Source organism: Tenrec ecaudatus, chromosome 8 (assembly GCF_050624435.1).
Source record: "Tenrec ecaudatus isolate mTenEca1 chromosome 8, mTenEca1.hap1, whole genome shotgun sequence".
NCBI lineage: Eukaryota > Metazoa > Chordata > Mammalia > Afrosoricida > Tenrecidae > Tenrec > Tenrec ecaudatus.
This window is the reverse complement of record NC_134537.1, coordinates 4,323,189-4,344,464: the sequence shown is the minus strand read 5'-3', so window position 1 is coordinate 4,344,464 and position 21,276 is coordinate 4,323,189. Positions and strand designations below refer to the sequence as shown.

Here is a 21,276-nt window from a genome sequence, read left to right as displayed (position 1 = left end):
GGTAGGTGGGTTGTAAGTCAAAAGTGGATCGAGCCAGGTTGTGTCAAGCTCATCGAAATGTAATGCTCCTCTTTAGAAAGAAAGAAAACAGAAGCGAGAATTAAAAGAAGTTAGTGTAGTAAGGAGTCCTAAAGCTTAATTATCATTAATTTGACCAGAATCTTAGTAATAGGCTTTGAGATAAAGTTTATTGTGCCAACCTGGCTGATAAACACATGTGGGATTAATTGAAGGGCAGAGAGTTAAATGGCTCTGTGAGCCTCACCCTTCTGGTTCTCTGGTCTCATGTCCTCTGATGGTCTGACCAGTGTGTGGCTGTCTTAGCTGGAAAGGCTCACTTCCCGTGAGACATCCCTGAGAAGAAGCCACATGGACTTACCCTGAGGCAGCCCTGGGTGCAGGAGAAGCCATATGGAGTCCCCTGCCAGTGCTGAGATTCAAAGACTTTCTACCCACTGGCCTGTGATCCTCCTGCATTTGGCATCGTTCTATGAGTTTTATGAATTTGAGAAGGACTTTTAGATCAGTGTTGGACATATGGGCTAAGTCGGATTCATGAGCTTGGACTGGACTGAGTTGGGATGCTTTCTGAATGTACACTTACCATGTATATATATATATGTGTGTATAATATATCTACATATATATAATTCTTTCTTATACATGTATGCGTTTCTGTGGAGGTGTTTCTCTAGTTTCCCCAGACTAACACAGGCTTAAATTCTGTTTTCTGGAGGAACAGAGTGTTTTTCAGGTAAATTTCTATTTCCCAGTTACAACTCCTGAATTTATTTAGGAAGTTCTTGTGTAGCAGACCACAACCCCCAAAAATGAGTTATGAATGAATAGTGTTGAGGGGATTAGCCAATACATGATCTGATTAACTTGCTTAGAAATTCGCTGGATCTCCCAAAGTTGGACATTTGCAGGAAAATAATTCATTGTGATCTTTGTGGTTTTTTTTTTTTTTTTTTAGCAATTAGGGTTGCTTCATTTTAAGGAACTGATATTGATAGTTACAGCACTGGTAACGATTACCACCAGACATGGAATTCAAGCAAAATGAAATGGATGGAGGGGTCCCGTTCCTGGTCAGAATGATGCACTGTGCAGTGCCTTGGTGATTCAAAACCAATACACACCAAACTCCCAGCTGCCGGTCAATCCAACTCACCGTGACCCTATTTTGTGTTAGTCCGGTTGGCTAGAGAAAAAAAAAACCAGGAACACTCCTATGTGTTTAAGAGAGACCTTTATATCAAAGATCAATTGTATATTGAGAAAATATCCCAGCTCAGTGCAGATCAAGTCCACAGTCTGAAAAATTAACCCACAGTCTGATACTAGTCCATAAATCCCTCTCTGACTCACACATCATCTGCAATGATGCAAAATGCAGGAAGATCACAAGCCAGTGGGTGCAAAGTCTTGTGGAACCAGTGGCAGTGGAGGCATCTCCAGGGTTGTTCTGGCTGCCATCAGCATGGATCAAAGTGGCTCATGTTCAGGAAGGTGAAGGAGAGAGAGAGAGAGAGAAAGGAAATTCCCGGAATCCTTCTTGTGAAAAGGCCACACCCACAAGGAGGCATCATCAGGCTGTGACCTGATCGACAGCTAGACTTTACCCGTTATTCTTATTTATCAGGTTGGCATGAAATTGTGTAACTACCACACTTCTGATAAAGCAGAACTGCTCCATCGGGTTCCAAGGCTGTAACTCTTAGTGAGCAAACAGCCTCATCTTCCTTGCAGTGACTAGGAGGCTGGAACTGCTGACCTTGAGGTTAGCAACACAGTGTGGTTGTGCAGTTCAAACCTGCAGAGACTCCCCTGCAGAAAGGTCTGTCAAGCTGCCGGGAAGATCACGTGGGACAGTTCTACTCTGTCACAGGGGGCGTTTACCATGAGTCAGAGACTGGCTGATGGCAGCTCACAAGAACTATAGCCTTCTTGAACACTCCCAGAGCCAGGGCTCCATCAGCAATTAACAAGTTGAGCTGCAAAGAGTGGTGACCTTGAAGCTAGGCAGCTACCTAAGAAATCCAAAACCCAAACCAAGCTCACTACAGTTGAGTTGATTGCAACTTGTGATGAAACAGAGGTGATCAGTTGAGGTCTCTTGTCATCATCTTTATGGAAGAAGCCCATCACACCTTCCCGGCATGGAACTGTTGGATGAGTTCAAATGGCCACCCTTCAGGAGCAGAGGGTCAAACACCTGCACCACACACCTAGGTAAGGCCAGGTGGGACAAGTGGAGCTATCTCCCTGAGCACACTGATAATGTTGAGACTAGCTTTAGATAAGTGCTGCTGATAAAAACAGAAATATAAAACTCTACCATCTAGTGGATGCTGAACTGTTTCTATGGGTTTCTGAGACTGTAGCTTGTCACCGGAGTAGAAAGACTGGTGGTTTTTGAACTGCTAAGCTTAGGGTGAACAGTCCAGCATAGTAACCCACGGTGCCACCAGGGCTCCTTCAAATCCTAGGAGATCAGAATTCATCCAGTCAGTCAGCAACTGACAGTTGGTGAAATCAAACAAGACAAAGCCTCAAGAAAATTTAGCAAAGCTCTGATGGGTCAACAAAGCATATAGATGATGGATGGATAGATGGATGGGTGGATAGATGGATGGAAGCTTGGATGGGCGAATGGATGGGTATATGCCTGACCCAAGAGTAGACAGCTGGTTATTGACTCTGAAAGCAAGTGACAGTAATCTGACCCCAGAGACTGGCCTTCGGGGCGGATGGATGGATGACACAAGAGATAGAAAAATAGACAAGCTGTTTTTGTTGACGCTGGGAGCTCTGAAAAACATGTAACAGAAGCTTAACATCAGAGATTGGAGCTCAGAGTAAGCATTTCCATTTCAAGGGCTGCAGTCCTAAAGCTCAAAGGGTGGGATTTGACATTGGCATTTGTTCTGGGACATAGCCAGGTCAGGGCTTGGTCATGAGGCATAAGGAAAGTTACTGGAATAGAAACTGCATTTGAGCAGAAGGAGGGCCAACTTCCTACTGAACCTCTAAGCTACTGGACTGGAATCAACCAAGTCCTTCCGTCTAGAATGAGGACTGATTCTGTGAGAGCTGGCCAGGCTATCCCGTCCACTGGAAGAGAAAGGAGGCTGGGGCACAACACCAGAAGAAGCTTTCCCACATCCATCTGTGAGAAACATTCACAACAAATTAAAAACATAGTAAACAATCTGAGCCAGGAAAAGAAATAATTGTACTTGGAGCAATGTTGAAAGTCTTTTATTCCCAGAAGACAAAATAATAATTTATAAATTATCAAGGGTTCGTGAGGGAAGGGGGAGCAGGGAGGGAGGGGAAAATGAGGAGCTGCTAACAAGGGCTCAAGTAGAAAGCAAATGCTTTGAGACTAATGATGGCAACGAATATACAAATGTGCTTGACACAGAGAATGGATGGATGGATTATGATAATAGTTGTACAAGCCCCAATAAAATGATTTTGTTAAGTCTTTTATTCAGTGCTACTTATGAGAATTGAAACTTTTATAAGAAAGTTAAAATATAAGACAGAACTTTAAAGAAAGTAAATCTCTTATGCCAACCATGACCCATATCTTCTTGCTGCCACTGAGTCAATTCTGAGTCATAGCGGCCTCTACACGACAGGGTAACACTTCCCCTGTGGGCTTCTGAGGCAGTAAGACTTGATGAGAGTAAAGCCTCATCTTCCTTCCTCGGAGTGACAGGTGGTTTCAAACTGCTGACCCTGAGGTTAGCAGCCCAACACATAACCCTCTATACATTCAAGGCTCCCATGACACATATTTTAGGAAGTGTTTGTCAAGACATTTTTCCACAGAATAACTAATTGGCCTCTACAAATTAATATCCTCCATCTGTGAGGAGAATGACCACTCATAGCTAAGGCCAGATCTGTCAGGGTCAGGGCAGGTTTGTGGAATGAGGCCAGGAATGGAAATCAGGATCTGCGGGTAATCAGGTGTGGCAAATAAGAATCAGTTCACAAAGGAGAACCAGGTCAAGGCTGAGAAACCACAAGTCCAGACAGGAGTACCAAGGAAAGAGTGCATTTCAAGCTCTAGCCTTGAACACCGATAAAGGAGGGGCCCGGAGGAGGGAATGTGTGTTCATGTGGTGTGCATGTATCTTCCTGTGGAGAGGAGAGAGAGCCCGCCAGTAGAGAGAGAAGACACTCAGACACAGAGGGCACGAGGCAGAGGGGTCATACATGAGATGAAGACTAGCCCATCTTGGATCCTAACGCACGTAGGTCTGATGGCTGTCCTTTTCTTTTTTGGGGGGTGGGGGGTGGGGGAGGGGTATATCTCCTGCACAAGACCTGTTTATTTATTTAGATCATTGTGTTGGGGGCTCATACAACTCTTATCACAATCCATACATCCATCCATTACATCAAGCACATTTGTACATGTATTGCCATCATCATTTTCAAAACATTTTCTTTCTATTTGATCCCTTGGTATCAGCTCCTCATGTTTTCCCTTACCTCCCCCACCCTCCCTCCCTCATGAACCCTTGATAATTTATAAATTATTATTTTTTTCATGTCTTACACTGACCGATGTCTCCCTTCACTCACTTTTCTGTTGTCCATTCCCCTGGGATGGGGTTATATGTAGATCATGGTGATCAGTTCCCTCCTCTCCCCTCCACCTTCCTCTTACCCTCTGGTTGCCATTTTCTTGACGATCTACTTGCAACCCCAAAGCACCATGAAAGTAGTGCTTACAAGAATGGATAGGTCATGATTCTTGGGCTCAGGGTTCACTGATCATGTTTGTAAGGTGTGGTTTTAAAACATTCATGTATGTTCAGTGAAGAAAGGTTTCACTGTATACTAGAGGATCCCAGAGAAGCTGGTTCTTCATGTGTTTGCAGGGGTGAGAGGAGGATGGAGTCAAGGAGGCCTCATTGGAGGAAGTGCTTCAAGGGTGACCTCATGAACAATTGGTGCAATCAGACAGAAAAGGCTCCAGGCAAAGGAACAACCTGGTGTGCACACAGGAGTGCTGCCCAACCAACCAGGCAGGGCACCTGAGTGGTCAGAAGGGCAGTGAGCAATGAAGCACTGAAGGAGTGAGGCAGACTTGCATTCAACAAACACTTAGTGAGCATTCATTATACGTTAGGCTCTGTTCGGACAGGCAGAGATAGACCTGTATGAGTGACAAGGTCCATACCCTCTCAGACCTGGCATTTTAGTGCGAGAAACAAGCACCTCATGTGAGTAAATAAGTAGAACAGAAGCATTAAGACAAGTTATTTTAAATGGAGGAAGAATGGTGAAGAAAGGGGAACAGAAAGTGATGTGGTGAGAGTGATAAACGAGACTGGATGCCAATGGGGACAGGAGAAGCATTGTGAAGAGAGACTTGAATAGAGAGAGGGAATGGCTGTCGGAGGCTTCCTGGGATAAATCTAGTCTAGAGGTTATGTAGACGTGAAGTAGCACCATGCCAGTTGAGATGGAGGAAGAAAGCTTTTGCCAATGTTTTGCAATGTTTGTAAATGTTTATGAGGTAAACACAGCAGGCCTTAGGCATTGTGTGGATGTGGGTCATGAGGAAAGGGGAGGGGGGAAGAACCACTTCCACCTTTGCAGCTCAGGTAACCAGAAGGGCTGCCACCAGCTGAGACACAGACTGCTAGAGGAAAGGCAGATGGGGGTGAGAGATACGAATTATTTTGTAGAATGCTGGGGGTTAGTGCAATCTCTCAGTAGCAATATCCCCAGCAAGGGGAGCTGAGCAGGAGCAGAAGGCTGCTCCAGAGACTGAGATTTGGAAAAGAGTGGCACACCAGGGGTGAATGAAGACGCAGCATCGCCAAGGTTTCAGTGGGGACTGGTCAGTTGGTCTGACTGTGGTGGCAGTGAGTTGCTGGGATGCTGGAAGCTATGTCCCTGGCATTTCAAAGCCAGCAGGATTGCCCGCAATGAGCAGGTTTCCGCACGACTTTCAGACGACGAGGAAGGAATAGACTGCCCAACTTCAGAGGAATTAACCACTGAAGACCTTACGAACCCAACAGAAACACGGTGATATCTTGAAAACCTCGTGAAGAAGCAGAGCATTGTCAGAGAGCGTGGCGGAAGAGGTTGGAAGGCTCTCAAAATACGACCGAAGAAGAGCTGCCTCCTCAAACTCCCGGAAAGCCGTCTGGACACTCGTTTGCTGTGGGGGCCTAACTCAAAGCGAGATGAAACTGCTGCAGAAATCAGTTAATTATCACACCTTCAAATGTACAAAGTATGAATCTAGGAAGTTGGGAAGTTGTCAAAAACGAAAGGGAATGCATATAAATCAATATTGTAGGCATGTGTGAGTTGAAATGGACTGGTAGTGACCATTTTGAATAAGTAAATCATACAGTTTACTATGCAGGGAATGAAACACTAAAGAGGAATGACTTTGCATTTATTGTCAAAAAAGACATTTCAAGATCTTTCGTGAAGAACAGTGCTGTCAGTGATAGGAGTATATCTATCCCCATTCAAGGAAATGCAATTAATACAGATATTATTCAAATTTATGGACTCATCACAAATGCTAGTGATGAAGAAAGTGAAGAATTCTACCAATGTCTGCAGTCTGAAATCAACCAAACATGCAATAAATATACATTAATAATTAATTAGCAACAGGGATGCAAAGGAAACAAAGAGGAAGGATCAATTGATGGAAAATATAGCATTGGTGGTAGAAACAAAGCTGGAGATCACATGACAGGATTACGTAAGACCAACAACATCTTCATTGCAAATCCTTGTCATAACAACACAAAAGGCAACTGTACACATAGATTTCCCCAAGTGGAAGATATAGAAATCAAAGAGACTACACCTGTGAGACAGACAGTGGAGGAACTTAATAACAGCAGCTAAAACAAGACCAGGGGCAGACCACAGAACACACCATCAATTGCTCATATGCAAGGTTAGGTTGAAGCTAAGAAAATTTAGAGCAAGTTCACAAGAGCCAAAATTTGACCTTGAGTCTATCTCACCTGATTTTCCATAACATCTCAAGAACAGATTTGATGCATTGAACACTAGTGACAGAAGACCTGAAAAAGCAAATGATTGCTTAAAAAAAATAAAGGAAGGAAGGAAGAAAAGAAAGAAAGAAAGTTAGGGCAAAGACTGTACAGATGTGCTTTATACAATTGATGTATGTATATGTATGAACTGTGAAAAGAATTGTATCAGCCCCAATAAATTGTTAAAATAAAAAAAAATTTTAAAAAAAAAAGAAAGAAAGGATCAGAGAGAACCGATTACAAGGATCTACATGTGACCTCCTCCTTGGGGGACAGACAACAGAAAAGGGGGTGAGGGGAGACATCGGACAGGACAAGATATGACAAAATAATAATTTATAAATTATCAAGGGCTCATGAGGGAGGGGGAGGGGGAGGAAGGGGGAAAAAGGAGGACCTGATGTCAAAGGTTTAAGTGGAGAGCAAATGTTTTGAAAATTATGAGGACAATGTATGTACAGATGTGCTTTACACAATTGATGTATGTATGGATTGTAATAAGAGTTGCATGAGCCCCTAATAAAATGTTTTTTTTAAAAAAGAGAGATTCCAGAGCGTGCTCTTAATCATAGCGTAGCTAAGGCACATGGAAAAAATAATGAAGTAAAAGAGCTGACAGAAAATTTCAAAGGTCAGTTCAAGGAGACAAGGTAAACTATTATAAAGAAGTGTGTAAAGGCCTACCGTCAGAAAACTAAAGGAAGAACACACTCAGAATTTCTTCAACTGAAACAACTCAAGAAAAATTTCAAACCGTGGTTGAAATATTGAAAGTTTCTGTGGGTGAAATATTGAATGATTCAAGAAGCATGAAAAGAAGATGGGAAGAATCCAGAGTCATTATACCAAGAAGACCTAGTCCATATTCCACCATGTCAGTTAGCATGTAGCAAGAACCGATGGTACCACAGGGGGACTTGTAAGCTGCACTGAAAGCATTAGTCAAAAACAAGACTCCAGCAACTTGATGAATACCAGTTGAGGTGTTTCAATAAGCTGATGAAGCACTGGAAGCACTCACTCATCTATGATAGGATATTTAGAAGGCAGTTATTTGGCCAACTGATTGGAGTAGGTTAACAATTGTATCCTTTCCAGAGAAAGGTGGTCCAACGGAATGCACAAATTAAAGAACAATATCACTGATTGATATTATAAACTTTACTTGAGTAAAACTTTACTTAACATCATCCAACAATGCTTGCAGCAGTGCATTGACAATGAGTGGCCAGAGGTTCAGGTTTGATTCTTGAGAGGAAGTGGAACAAGGGATATCACTGATGATGCCAATTGGATCCTGGCTGAAAGCATAGGATGCCAGAACATTTGTGTTTTATTGACTATGCCACGGCATTCAACTGTCTGCATCTTAACAAACTGTGCGTAGACTTGGGAGGAATGAGGACCCCAGAACACTACGGTGTGCTCATATAGAACTCGTACCTGGATCAAGAGGCAGTTGTGCAAACAGAACAAGGGCATACTGCATGATTAGAAATCAAGAAAGGTGTGTGTCAGGGTTGTAGCCTCCAAGATTTGGACTCAATCTGTATTCTGAGCAAATGCTTTGAAGAGCTGGGTTGTCTGAAGAAGAATGTGGCCTCGGGACTAGAGGAGGCTTATGAACAGCCTGTGAGATGCAGATGACACAACCTTGCTTGCTGAAAGTGAGGAGGACTTGAAGTCCGTGATGAAAATCAAGGATTGCCACCTTCAGTATCAATTTCTGCTCAATGTAAAGAAACCAAGATCTTCACAATGCAACAATAGATAGCATTCCGATAAATGGAGAAAAGATGGAAGTTGTCAAGGGTCTCACCTGATGGATTTCATCCACAATCAGTGCTCATGGAAGCAGCAGGCCAGAGATCAAACTCCACATTGCATTGGGTAAATCTGCTCTACAAGAGTGTTGAAAAGCAAGGTTGTTACTCAGAGGATAAAAGTGTACCTGACTCAAGCCATGGTATTTTCAATGGCCTCGCATGCATGTGAAAATTGGACATTGAATAAGGAATAAAAAGATTGATGCATTTGATTTATGGTTGTGGGGAAGTACTCTTGTAAGAAGTACAGCCAGGATGCTCCTTAAAGGCAAGGAGGATGAGATTTTGTCTTCCGTATTTCGGACATGGTATCGGGAGAAACCAGTCTCTGAACAAGGACATCATGCCTGGTAATGCAGTGGGGCAGCAAAAATAGGAAGACCTTCAACAAGATGGATTGACACAGTGGCTGCATCAGTGCACTCAAACATAACAATTTAGAGGCTGGCACATGTGGTATTTACATAATGTTGTGACAACTTGAGGGTATTAAGAAGAAGGGGTGGAGTCTAGTCTCTCAATCAGGTCACAGCCTGATGATGCCTCCTTGTGGTCATGGCCTTCATATAAGGATTCTGGGAACTTCCTCTCTGTCTGTCTCTGTTTCTCTCTCGCTCGCTCTCTCAAACCACACAAGAGATCTCTCTCTGCTTCACCTTCCTATTGAAGAGCCGCACTCACAGAGCTGGAGAGACCACATGGAGACCTGCACCAGAGCTGAGATGCTTCCGCACCATTGGATCCACAAGATTTCTCACCCACTGACCTGTGATTTTCTTGTAGTCGGCATCAGTGTATGTGGCTGCATGAGTCTGAAGAGGAATTTATGGGCTAATATCAGACTTATGGATGATCTCTACTGGCCTGGAATGTTGTCTTGATATACAATTACTCTTTGGTCTAAAGCTCTTCCTCATGCATACGTGAGTGTCCCTGATTGTGTTTCTCTAGTCAACCTGTCCTACAGGTTAGGGCAGGGTTTTATGCTGCTGTACAGGGTTGCTATAAATCAGAACCAACAACAGCACCCAGTAACAAGAACATGCTTGAGTAAGTCTTGATCTCTACCAAGTTCCAGACTGTCGGTTAAGTCCTAAAGGAAGTTCCTTTTCAGTAAAGGAATTTCAGACAAAGTTCAATACAAGTTGATTCATGCTAGGTATTGATGATGAGCCTAACTCCAAACTCACTGCCATCCAGTCAGTTGCAGCTCCCCTATAAGACAGAGTAGAACTGCCCCGGTGGGTTTCTGAGACTGTAGCGTATGATGGGAGCGTAAAGCCTCACCTTCTTTGCTGGGAGTGGCTGGTGGGTTCAAACTGCTGACCTGGCCCTTAGTGGCCCAATGATTAATGGACTTGGCTACCAGGATTTCTCCAGTATTGGTGACAGGGGCTCTGAGGACGGTACAATGAGGGTTTAGGATAAAAAGTATAAAGGGAGTCCTGGTAGTGGCTAGGTGCTTTCGGTCAAGTGCACAGGCGGTGGCCCTCTGCATGTGCACAGCAGGTATCCTGCGAGCTGGGTGCACACAGCATGCATCCTGGGCGCTGCACGATGACAAACATGGGCTGTTTGGGGGTTCGCAGCATTTGAGTCCACCCATGCAAAATGGGGACAGATTGTTGGGGTCCAGAGGTTTTTCACTGGCTGATGTTCTAAGGCCAATGGCCAGGCCGGGGTTTCTAGTTTCTCTTTGTCGGGAAGCTCTGTTCCATGCCATAGCAATACAGAAGCCTCCACTCCCAGATGGCTGGTGGTTGCCCTTGAGGTGCACAGGCCGGGAGTCAATCGTCCGTGGGAATCCTACTAGGAAGGAGAGAATCCCAGCACAGAAGCACGTGCCCTGAGAAAGCCACAGCTGACGGCAAGCTGGAGGAAAACGCTTTTAGTAGAAGGCATCTTATGTTTTTAGGTTCTCAGGTGGGTGTGGTCTTTTCTTGCTATGTTGGAAAGGCAGGTGGCAGGTGGGGCCAGTGTACGGTGGAAGAGTCGGGGGAGGCACGTAAAGTAGAAGAAGAGGGCCTGGCCAGCCTTGTGGGAAAGCTCCGGTTTCTTTTTGCCAGGAGGAATGTGTGGAGGGAGAAGAGCAGCAGACCTGGGAGTTGCCTGGAAACTCCTGTATGAAAGAGAAAGGGATTATGATGTCAGGGATGCCAGGAACAGGCTTCGAGGAGCATGTGATGAATTCATCAGCATCACTGAAATACCCTGTCTTTGCCATACAGAGGGCGGCTACGCACGAAACCCAGGACCAGAGGATAGCAAGGGAGCATCAAGGTACTTCCCTGCGAGCCCATGAAGGCCATTTGTATAATACTCAGTGTTCTAGCATCAAAGCAAACATTATGAACACCCAATTTGTAGAGGGCTCTACGGGACAGTGAGAGCCCCAAACTCATCTGCAGAGTATCTGGTCAGACTGAGCCAGTAGCATATCCCCTCTAGCCACAAGTAAGAGGCTCCATCAGCCTTATGGTCAGGCAGAGACCATTATAGTCCATTGACCATCCTATAGATACTACTTGAATACTTGGGTGCAAGTTTTCTGGTTCCATGACAGAAATTTCTTGTCTGGATTATTTTTGAAAGAAACAATTTTATTGGGGGCTCTTACAGCTCTTATAACAATCCATACACCAATTGTATCAAGCACATTTGCACTTGATTGACATCATCATTTTCCAAACATTTTCTTTTTCCTTGAGCCCTTGGTATCAGCTCCTCTTTTTTCCCCTCCCTAACTTATGCTCCCACCTTTGTGAATCTTGAAAAATTATAAATTATTTTCATGTCTTACGCCGTCTGCTATCTCCCTTCACCCATGCTTCTGTTGTTTGCCTCCTGGGGGTGGAGGGTTTTATGTCGATCATTGTGATCATTTACCCCTTTCTCTCCCTTCTCCCCGCACCTTCTCTCTACCCTCATAGTATTGTTACTCCCATCACTGTCCCCGAGTTATCTGTTCTGGATTCTGTGTGTCCAGAGCTCTTATCTGTACCAGTGTACATGCTCCAGTCTGGCAGGATTTGTAAGGTAGAAATGGGGTCATGATAGTGGTGGGGAGGAAGCATTAAAGAATTAGAGGAATTCGTGTGTTTTGTCAGTGCTATACTGCACCAAGACTGGCTTGTCCCTTCTTTGTGACCCTTCTGTGAGGGGATGTCCAATGGTCTATGATGGACTTTGGGTCTCCACTCCACCACCCCTCATTCGCATCAATATGATTGTTTGTTTTGGGTTTTCTGATGCTTGATCATCAACATCTCAGGATCATACAGGCTGGTGTGTTTCTTCATGTGGACTTTGTGGATTCCCTGCTAGATGGCCACTTGACCTACAACCCTTTAGGACCTCAGATGACATATCATCTAATAGCCAGGCAATATCTGCTTTCTTTACCACATTAGCTTATGCCTCTACTTTGTCTGCAGCGATTGTGTCGGGAAGGTGAGCATCACAGAATGCCAGGTTAGTAGAACAAAGTGATCTTGTCTTGAAGGAGGACTTAAGTAGAGGTTCAATGTCCATCTACTACCTTGATACTTAACATGTAAATATATGTACATAGATCTATAGCCCTATCATTATGTTAATACACATATAATTTACATATATACATGCCTAAATTTATATCTCTATAAATATCTTTGCCTCCTAGATCTTCCTTCTATTTCCTTTTACTTTCTCCTTCCACTCTAATGTTTGACCTTCATTTGGCTCTCTTTACTTCCTCTCAGCTACTCTGCACTTGACCCAACCCCACCAGGAGTTCTATACCCTCCCCGCCATCATTTTTAGGTCCCTTGTTGTTCCCTTGTCCCTGGATTTTTTTTGCTCCCCCTCTCCTTTTTCCCACCTCCCCCTCTCCCATATCCATTGGGACCATTGGTCCTGTTGTTTACTCCTCCGGATTGTAAACAATTCTGCCTATCTTATGTAGATAGACATGAAAAAAAGGGTGTGTATGTGCTATAAATATTTCTAGGTCTGTCTTCCGACCCTTATGTATGTTTTCCAATTGAATCTTCTGAGGTGCTTTTTGAATATTGGGGTCTTTTTCTTCTGATATATTATTAGTATTTTTGTCTGCATGCTGTTATGTTTTTACCCTTGCCACCTTAGTGTGATGTTGTTTTATTGTTTTCTATTGGATCTCCCAGCTGGGAGCACAGGAGGGGTGGGTGCATGATGATAATAACAGATACAAGGGGAAATAGGGAATAGGGGAGGTGGAGTTTGGGAGGAAGATAGGGAGGGAACAGGGATTTCAGGAGTAACAAATAAAGATGGGGTGGGGGAGGGAGTAGTAGCATGGACTGTGATTGCATAAACCATCTTAAAGAAGATTTAACCACGGTGGGGAAGGGGGATGCTCTAAAATTGATGTGGGGATGATTGTACAATTCTCTGTGATATGTCTGAACTCTCGATTTATGTGATTTGTCATTTCCTTGCCAATAAAACTGTTGGGGGGGGGAACAACAACTCAGTTTTCTCTCCAACACAACAGCTTTCGTTGTAAAACACGACATACTCATTTACCTATCAGCACCGAATCCATTTCCACAGGATTGTTTTAAAAATAGCCACACAAGTATTTCAGCATGCTATATCATCCTCTTGCACATCTGGAGAGGGCAAGTGCTCTGAAGTTAAAATGTCTTTATTTTTTCAAGACAATAAATGGCCAAAGTAAAAACTGCTTCCTCATCTACTCGTTCTGAGACTACCTGTTTCATTTGCATCTCTGGCATTCCTCTGGAGGGGTGGGGGGATGCTGTTTGCAGAGGCTTGAAGGTTACCAAATTGCAGTGATGGACTGCACCCTCTCTCGATCCACAGGTGCAACGCTTCGCTTGGACGTCTGGGACGGATGGAAGGAATTTCTGAGGGGTTGCCTCCTAGGACAAAAGCTTCAAGTCCAACGCTACTTATCGGAGGATGGACCAGTTCTCAAGTATGGGAAAAGAAGCAGACGATTCCGTCATTTAAGTCATTTTTAGTGTACAGGCTATTGCGAGCTTGCCCTTCACAGCACAGCACACTGGCTGCTTCCTGGCACTCCAGCCAGGGGGTCTTGGCTAGATGTTGTTATTGAAATGTTTGCTGCAAAAAGACAGCAGGGCGGCCACCAGGGCTGGCAGCCTCGGGTGATAGAGTGCCATTCAAGTCTATTTGCCTTGGGAAACACTGGCTTTGGAAGTGGACTAAAACAGACTTCAGTTTGGTCTGAAGGGTAGACGTTGGGTGGCTCGTGTGAAGGTAGTCAGCACATTGCTATTCTCTTGCACAGTTATTAAACTAAGGAAAAAGGGGGGCAGGGAAACAAACGGCACTCGCTGCTCAGTTGAACACATCTGCTGCCTCTTCTGGAACTCTAGGGTACGTTTTCAAACTGCATTTAATCAAGGTGTTTGCGCTTTGGCCATACCTACAGCGTGGCATGTGTGGCTGGCACCGTGGGAGGAAGCTGGTGGGCTGGACAACACAGGCAGAATATTGAATGTGTGGCTGCAGCCCAAACAAATAGACTGCACGACCCTTTAGGAGACCGGGTGCTACAGTCTACAGTGGTCTATGCACTGAGCTGATAACCGCAATCAGCAGTTCCAAGCCACCAGCTGCTCTGGGGTGGGGGGATAGAAAGAGGAGACTTTCTAGCCTGTAAAGCGTTAGTCTTGGAAACCCACAGGGGCAGCTCTACCCTGTCCTGTAGGACCCCAGGGAGTGGGAGAGCCCGTTGGCAGCAGTGAGTTTGGTTTTGGGGATTTATCCTTTAGGTTTTCATTCCCTGGTTTTTAGGACAGTGCCCCCTGGCGCTCCCAGCATGTTTCACAGGCGCTCACCCCCCCCCACGCCCCACCCCCCCAGGAACTCTGAGGACTTTGACTGGCTTTATAATTTTATCAATATGCAAATATTTTAAAATAATTTCCATTTGCGGCTAGTGATAATACCTCTTTTTTCCCATGCTCTGAATCCCAAAACGGAGTTGCATCGCACTGTTACTTTCAGTAGTGCATGTTCACGGAATACTTTCTCTGTGTCACCGTGCTACATTTAATGACCTCATTTTATCATTTATGCGGTGGGTACAATTTCATCTTGTTCTTCGAATGAGAACCCTGAGATCAGGAAACCTGCCCAGTATCCCTGGGTTGTCTGTTTTACAGTGGCTACCCAGAGCTCGCAGAAAAAATCACGATGAAAGGATTTTATTAAGGAAGCTAACAAGTTGTCGATCCAGGGAGAAATGCTCAGGGTTGAGTTGTTTATCAGGATAGGTTACAAAGTTCTGTCAAGTCTGCTAAGAAATTTCCAAAGGGCATACCACTTAGCTATAAACCTCAACCCACAGGCATTCCACTGGAGCTCCAGGGGTCAGCAAATCCAGCTCCCTGAATTCAGTGCCCAGAGGCACCCCACCCCAGTCGGTCTCAGCTCAAGGGCACCCAACTCTACTTTAGGGAGTCAGCTAGTCCAGTTCCCCCAATTAAGTGCCAAGAGACATCCTACTGTGCAAGCCAGCCTCCTGCACAAAAGCAGTCAGCTTCACTTGCTCTGTGATTTGGGAAGTCCATCCGTCAGTTCCATGCTCTGACTCCTGGTCTTGTGGCTGCTCCTCTGATGTTGTAGCTATCATCTGGACCCAGGAGGTTCACTGTGCAGGGATCTTGGGTCCAGAAGGTGCACTCCACTCCTAGCTCTTGCTAATGAGATCCTCTACTCCTGCTTCTCAGAGGGCTCATTATACTAGAGTGTATGCAGCAGGGTGACATCACCAGGAATCCTGTTCTCAATTACTCTCAGGTAAATTCTATCAAGCTCTTCCTCCACCTTCTTATCAGACCCATTCAAGGAAAGGTTGTTTGGTGGGAGTTTGTTGGTGACCCTGCAGAGGGTTTCATAGACTGTCAATCTTTACAGGAGCAGGCAGTTCAGGCTTCTTCCTTGGAGCAGCGGCTGGATTTGAACCACTGACTGTGCCATTCATAGCCCAAGCTGAGCCCTCGGTACCACCCGTGACACTTATGACCCATATAATTCTGGTCAGTGTATTTTTTCCTACTAGGAAATCCTCTGGGAAGTCACGCGTCCGGCAGAAGATCAGGTGATCAGGAGGCAATTCTACGAGAGCGTGAGTTAGATGTCATAGGTGTTAGATGTCACCCTAGCTTGCCTCCGTCTGCGATGGGGAATGGTGAGGTCTGGCCAAGGGTATCTCGGACAGTGCGTGCTAGGCCTCTGTCCAGGTTCACTTCTGTGACTCACGTCTTGGAATAGCCTTCCCCTACCACCACCACCCCACCCCAAGTTACCATGTGGAGGTGGGGGTGGCTTGGTGTTAACATTCTCACCTTCTACGTGGAGAGCTGGGTTCCATTTATAGTCAATGCCCAATCATCAGCCATCTGTTGGTGGGGGCTTATGTGGTATTCTGACATTGGACAGGTTTCAGGGGGATTTCCAAATGATGACACACAGGGAAGAAAGACAGGTGATTTACTCCAACCTAACCCCCGAAATCAGTCCATATTGACCCTTGGATAATGGTCCCATCCCATTGCACGTGAGTCGGCGGCTGAGGGGGACAATGAGCTGTACGTGGTCCAGCACAGCCATGTTGCTTTTTCACAGCTCTACTTTGATCGAGTGGGTGGGGATGTGCAGTGATGTCTCCAAGCCTAAAACCCTCCCTTTTCTTGTTTCTTAGGAACCACTTCACTTTTGCTCTCTGTTTTGACTACAAAACCACATCCCTCCCTTTCTAATCCTCATTGTTGCTAGGTACCACTGAGTGGGTTCCGGTTCAGAGCCAACCCATGGACCACAGAACAAAATACCACCCAGTCCTACACAATCCTCATGATTGTTCTGATGTCTGCACCCATTGTGACAGCCACAATGTCAATCCATCTCCGTGAGGGCCTTCCTCTTTGTCGCTGTCACTCTACTTTATCAAGCACAACGTCCTTCTCCAGAAACTGGTCTCTCCTGATAACGTGCCCATAGTTGTGAGATGAAGTATGACCACTTTGCTCCTAAGGAGCATCTTGGTTGTACTTCTTCGAGACAGATCTGTTTGTTGTGTTGCAGACAATGGTATTTTCAGTATTCACCAACACCGATGTGCAAATGAATGGATTCTTTGTCAGTCTTCCTTTTTCAATGTCCAACTCTCACATCCATATGAGGCCACGGAAAACACCAGGATGTGGTCAGGCACATCTTGGTCCTCAAAAGAATACCCCTGCTTTAAAGTAGCAAGATTGTGCTTGTCCGCCAGATCAACCGAATGCAACGCGTCGTTTGCTCTTATGCCCGCTGCTTCCATGAGCAGAGTGGCGATCAAGCAGGATGAAATCCTTGACCACTTCAATCTTTTCTCTGTGTATCATATTTTCCATCTGTCAGATTTTCAAATCATAAGCCTGTCATATTAATTAATCAGAAGCCTAAATGTATAACTTTTCTTTCTTCTGGGCACTGCAATTAAGCTTATTTTTATTTTGTATTTATAGGCCACCAAGACAAAGTCCCTAAGCTTTCTAGGTTTTTTTATTTGGTTTTTTTTTGGTAAATTTATAAAGTATTGTCTAAAACATTTCTCCATAAATGGCTTAAAATTTTGGAGAATTCAAAAATAACTTCTCAGGGAAGAGGTTCTTGATAGAGATGTTAAAAAAATAATTTAAAATATATATGCACTTTTTTTTAGGAAAGTACAGAGTCTCTGAGACCGCATCATTTTATTTGAAAAGTTTGTAGCTCAACAGAAAAACTATGTGCCAGGAAACCTTGGGTGTGAAAATGATAACTACGCTCCTCCTTCGGTTGCGAGGCTTACTGTGGTCTGAGTTTCCTCAGAGGTTCCTCCGTGAACCAGCCCAGACATCTGCCTCTGAAAATCAGCCCCTGGAGGCCCCGCGCGGTATAGTTCTCTACTCTGACATGGCTGCAGTCATGATGCGGTGGAACCAACTTGACAGCAGCTGTGGTTTTGTTTTCCCGTGTGTGTTAAGAGCTGTGTGAGCACCCAGGATCCTGGAAGACATGGGGTCCCTGCCTTCAAGGAGGAGCATTCTAGCGGACAAGGATAATGGCCTGGGAAGCAAGCAAAGCACATCCTTTCTCCTAGTGAGAAGCGCTACATGAAATGCTTCGGAGTAGTCAGTGATGGGCTTTGTGTGGGTGCCAGGGTGATGGAGTTGGTTACACATTGGACTGTTAACCTCAAGGTCAGCAGTGCAAACCCACCAGAGGCTCCTTGGGAGATAGAGGAGTCTTTCTTGTCCTGTAGAGCTTTACAGGCTCCGAAACCCTTAAGGAGCAGTGCTACTCTGGTCGCCGGGAGTCAGACTCTGCCGGATGGCAGTGGTGAGTGCGTTTTTGCTACCTGGTTGGGACAGCCTCTGCCAGTAGGTGATGCCTGAGCTGAGCTCTTAATAGAAGCAGCAGCCTCTCTGGAGATGGGAGAAGGGGCTTTCAGGACAGAGGGGGAAGTGAGTGCACCGGCCCCGAGGCTGAGGGGAACAGGCATCTGAGAGACAGACTGGGGATTGCAGGAATGATGGGACAGACGTGGGACTGGGCTGGGAAGCCAGATGTTGAGGGGTCATGTCAGTCAAAGCAGGCAGGTAAACGAAAATGAAGTGGGAAGGTACTGGAGGGTTGGAAGCAGAGGATAGTACCCTCTAATTTACAGACCCAGAAGAGCTCTATCAGTGCTGCGTGAGGAAGAGCCAGAAGGAGGAGGAAGGAGGCCGGAGGTGGGAGCGGAGCCTGGCGTTGGTGGGGTAGGGAGAGGGACGAGCTGGGTTTGCATCCAGAAGAAGCAAAGACACAAGGGTTGTTAGCAAGGCAAGCACCCTACCATAACTTAAAAGATGTTTATTATCAAGACGGAAAAAAAGCCTGGTCCCTCTTTCCCTGTGGAGATAGAGACAACCCCCTCCCTTGGGTCACAGGGAGAAACCAGGCCAGTCAGGGTGCAGTACAGCACTGATGAAACATACAGCTTTCCTCTGGGCCTTTAATGCTTCCTCACCCCCCTATCATGACCCTAATTCTACCTTACAAATCCGGCTAGACCAGAGCATGTACACGGGTACAGGTAAGAGCTGGGAATACAGGGCAGACAAACCCCTTGGGACCAATATTGAAAGTAGCCAGACCAGGAGGGGAAGGGGAAGGTGGGAGGAGAAAGGGGGAACTGATCACAATGATCTACATATAGCCCCCTTCCAGGGGTATGGGACAACAGAAAAGTGGGTGAAGGGAGACATCAGACAGTGCAAGACATGGAAAAATAATAATTTATAAATTATCAAGCATTCATGAGGAAGGGAGGAAGGGGCAAAAAGGGGAAAAATAAGGAGTTCATACTAAGGCTCAAGTAGTAAGAAAATGCTTTGAAAATGATGATGACAACGAATGCACAAATGTGCTTGACACAGTAGATGCATGTGTGACTTGTGCTCAGCGTTGTATGAGCCCCCAATAAAATGATTTATAAAAATAAAAGTAAGCACCTTGTAACATTTACTAAAAAGAAAAAACAAAACAAAACAAGACACGAAAAAATTCTTGTTTCCAAAACTGTGCTGAGTTGTCCCGCTTTTTTAAAGTGTGATGTTTCTCCCTGAGGATTTTATTTCCATGAAAGAGAGGAGCGCATCTGGGAAACCAGCTGAGGGATGGCCCTGTCCACACATAGTGTGACCACAGACCGGGTGCCATTTAACCAGGTTAAGGCGAAGGGCCCTTCCTTGAAGACAGTTGACATTTCCCCCAGAATGTCTCCTGGGTCCTTAGCACGGTGGCCTTTGTCCGGTGGCTGGATGGCTAATCCCATTGCTCATGTCGCTCCTGCAGGTATCAGAGAAGGGTGGCCTTGTACATCGCGGCTTTTTACGGATACGTGGAGCTCACCGAATGGGCCCTGAAGCAGGGCGCGCGGCCCAATGAGGCAGTGGGCGCCCATCCCTGCCGAGCATGGTGCCACGAAGCCCTGCACGCGGACGTCTCTAAATGCCCCATTCATGCTGCCGCAGAGACGGGCCAGCTCTGGGTTCTGAAGGCCTTTGTCCACCGCAGCGTGCTGTGCCTGGAATGCAGAGATGCGGCCGGCCAGAGCCCCCTGACCCTCGCGCTCAGACACCGGCACAAGGACTGCGTGCTGTATCTGCTGAACAAAATGTGGTCCACCGTCTCGTTCCCCGAAATTGCGGTCCCCATGAGGATTTACCTCCGTGTGAAACAGTGGGTGCTCAGGGCGCACCGCCTCTGCCTTCATAAAAGCCAGCTTCCCCGGGCCAGGATCCCTGGGGCCAGAGTGGGTGACCCTGTGGCCGTGGATGGTTTCGGCAAACCAAGCATGACCTCCCAAAGCTGGTATAAGTACCAGCACCAGGGGCCCCGCAGCACCCAGTGCGAGCTCCCCGCTCTCCGGGGAGGGGAGACAGGTGGGAGAGCTGGGACAACGACTCGGGCAATTTCACTTCCGAACCAGAGGGAAGACATCCCCACGTTTCCTCCACTGGCAGATGCCAGCAAGGCCTCTGGAAGGCAAAGGCACGCAGAGGAAAATCAGAAGAAAAATAGGGCGCGAGACAAGCTGATCAAACATGCCCATCTCCCCCAAGGGCCCCTGCCTCCCATTTCCACAGTGACATCTGCACATCCTCCGTGTTGCTCCGCGACCCCCAGCGCTGTGTCCCTGCTGGGCTCGTCCTCCGCAGCCTTCTCGCGGCACAGCGGGAAGACCCCACGGGAGAATGCCATCTACTGCCTGGCCGTGGCAAGGTCAGGGGGGCTCACTCAGCGTGCGGGGAAGGGGCAGTGGCCGTTCCGGCGTAGAATCCTTGCCTTCATGGGGAGATGCAGGGTGGAGGCCTGCAGGGCGGCCGCCACCGTCTGTGGGTGGAAGTGCTGACCAGGATTGGACAGACCTAGGACACATGCCTGGCGATCTGCCCACAACACCAGCCAGTGATAACCCGGTGGCTCACACTGTGAGAAACGGGGTTATCACTGGCTGGATACCATCGCGAACTAGATCACGGTGCAGTTGGGGCTGAATCAATGGCAAGAAATAACCTGTGTCCTTGAAGCCCCAGGACAAAGCTACATTGTAGTTCCTTTCTCTGTTGGTCTTTATCTCAACTCTGCTACTTGGCTCATTGTTGCCACCTGGTGGCACTAAGACTTGCAAAAACCAGGCGCCAGCACATAGGGTTGAAAAAGGCTGAGGAACAAGACTGCCGGCTTCAGCCTTTATCATTTATGAGATATCGCTGGGAAGAATTATTTAAAGGACCACCTTCTCTATATAACTATGGAAAAAGATAAAATCACACATAGTAGTGACAGCGAGACATTGT

At 46.1% G+C, this 21,276-nt stretch overlaps 1 protein-coding gene across 1 annotated transcript in view; it reads left to right on the top strand.

Moving 5' to 3' along the window:
• Positions 1-21,276, top strand: part of ANKUB1 (ankyrin repeat and ubiquitin domain containing 1) — a 51,776-nt gene that overhangs the window by 22,317 nt on the left and 8,183 nt on the right. Inside the window, exons 4-5 of the mRNA XM_075555851.1 lie at positions 13,736-13,850; positions 19,769-20,698. Of these exons, the coding sequence (XP_075411966.1) occupies positions 13,736-13,850; positions 19,769-20,698 (1,045 nt within the window). The remainder of the gene's footprint in view (positions 1-13,735; positions 13,851-19,768; positions 20,699-21,276) is intronic.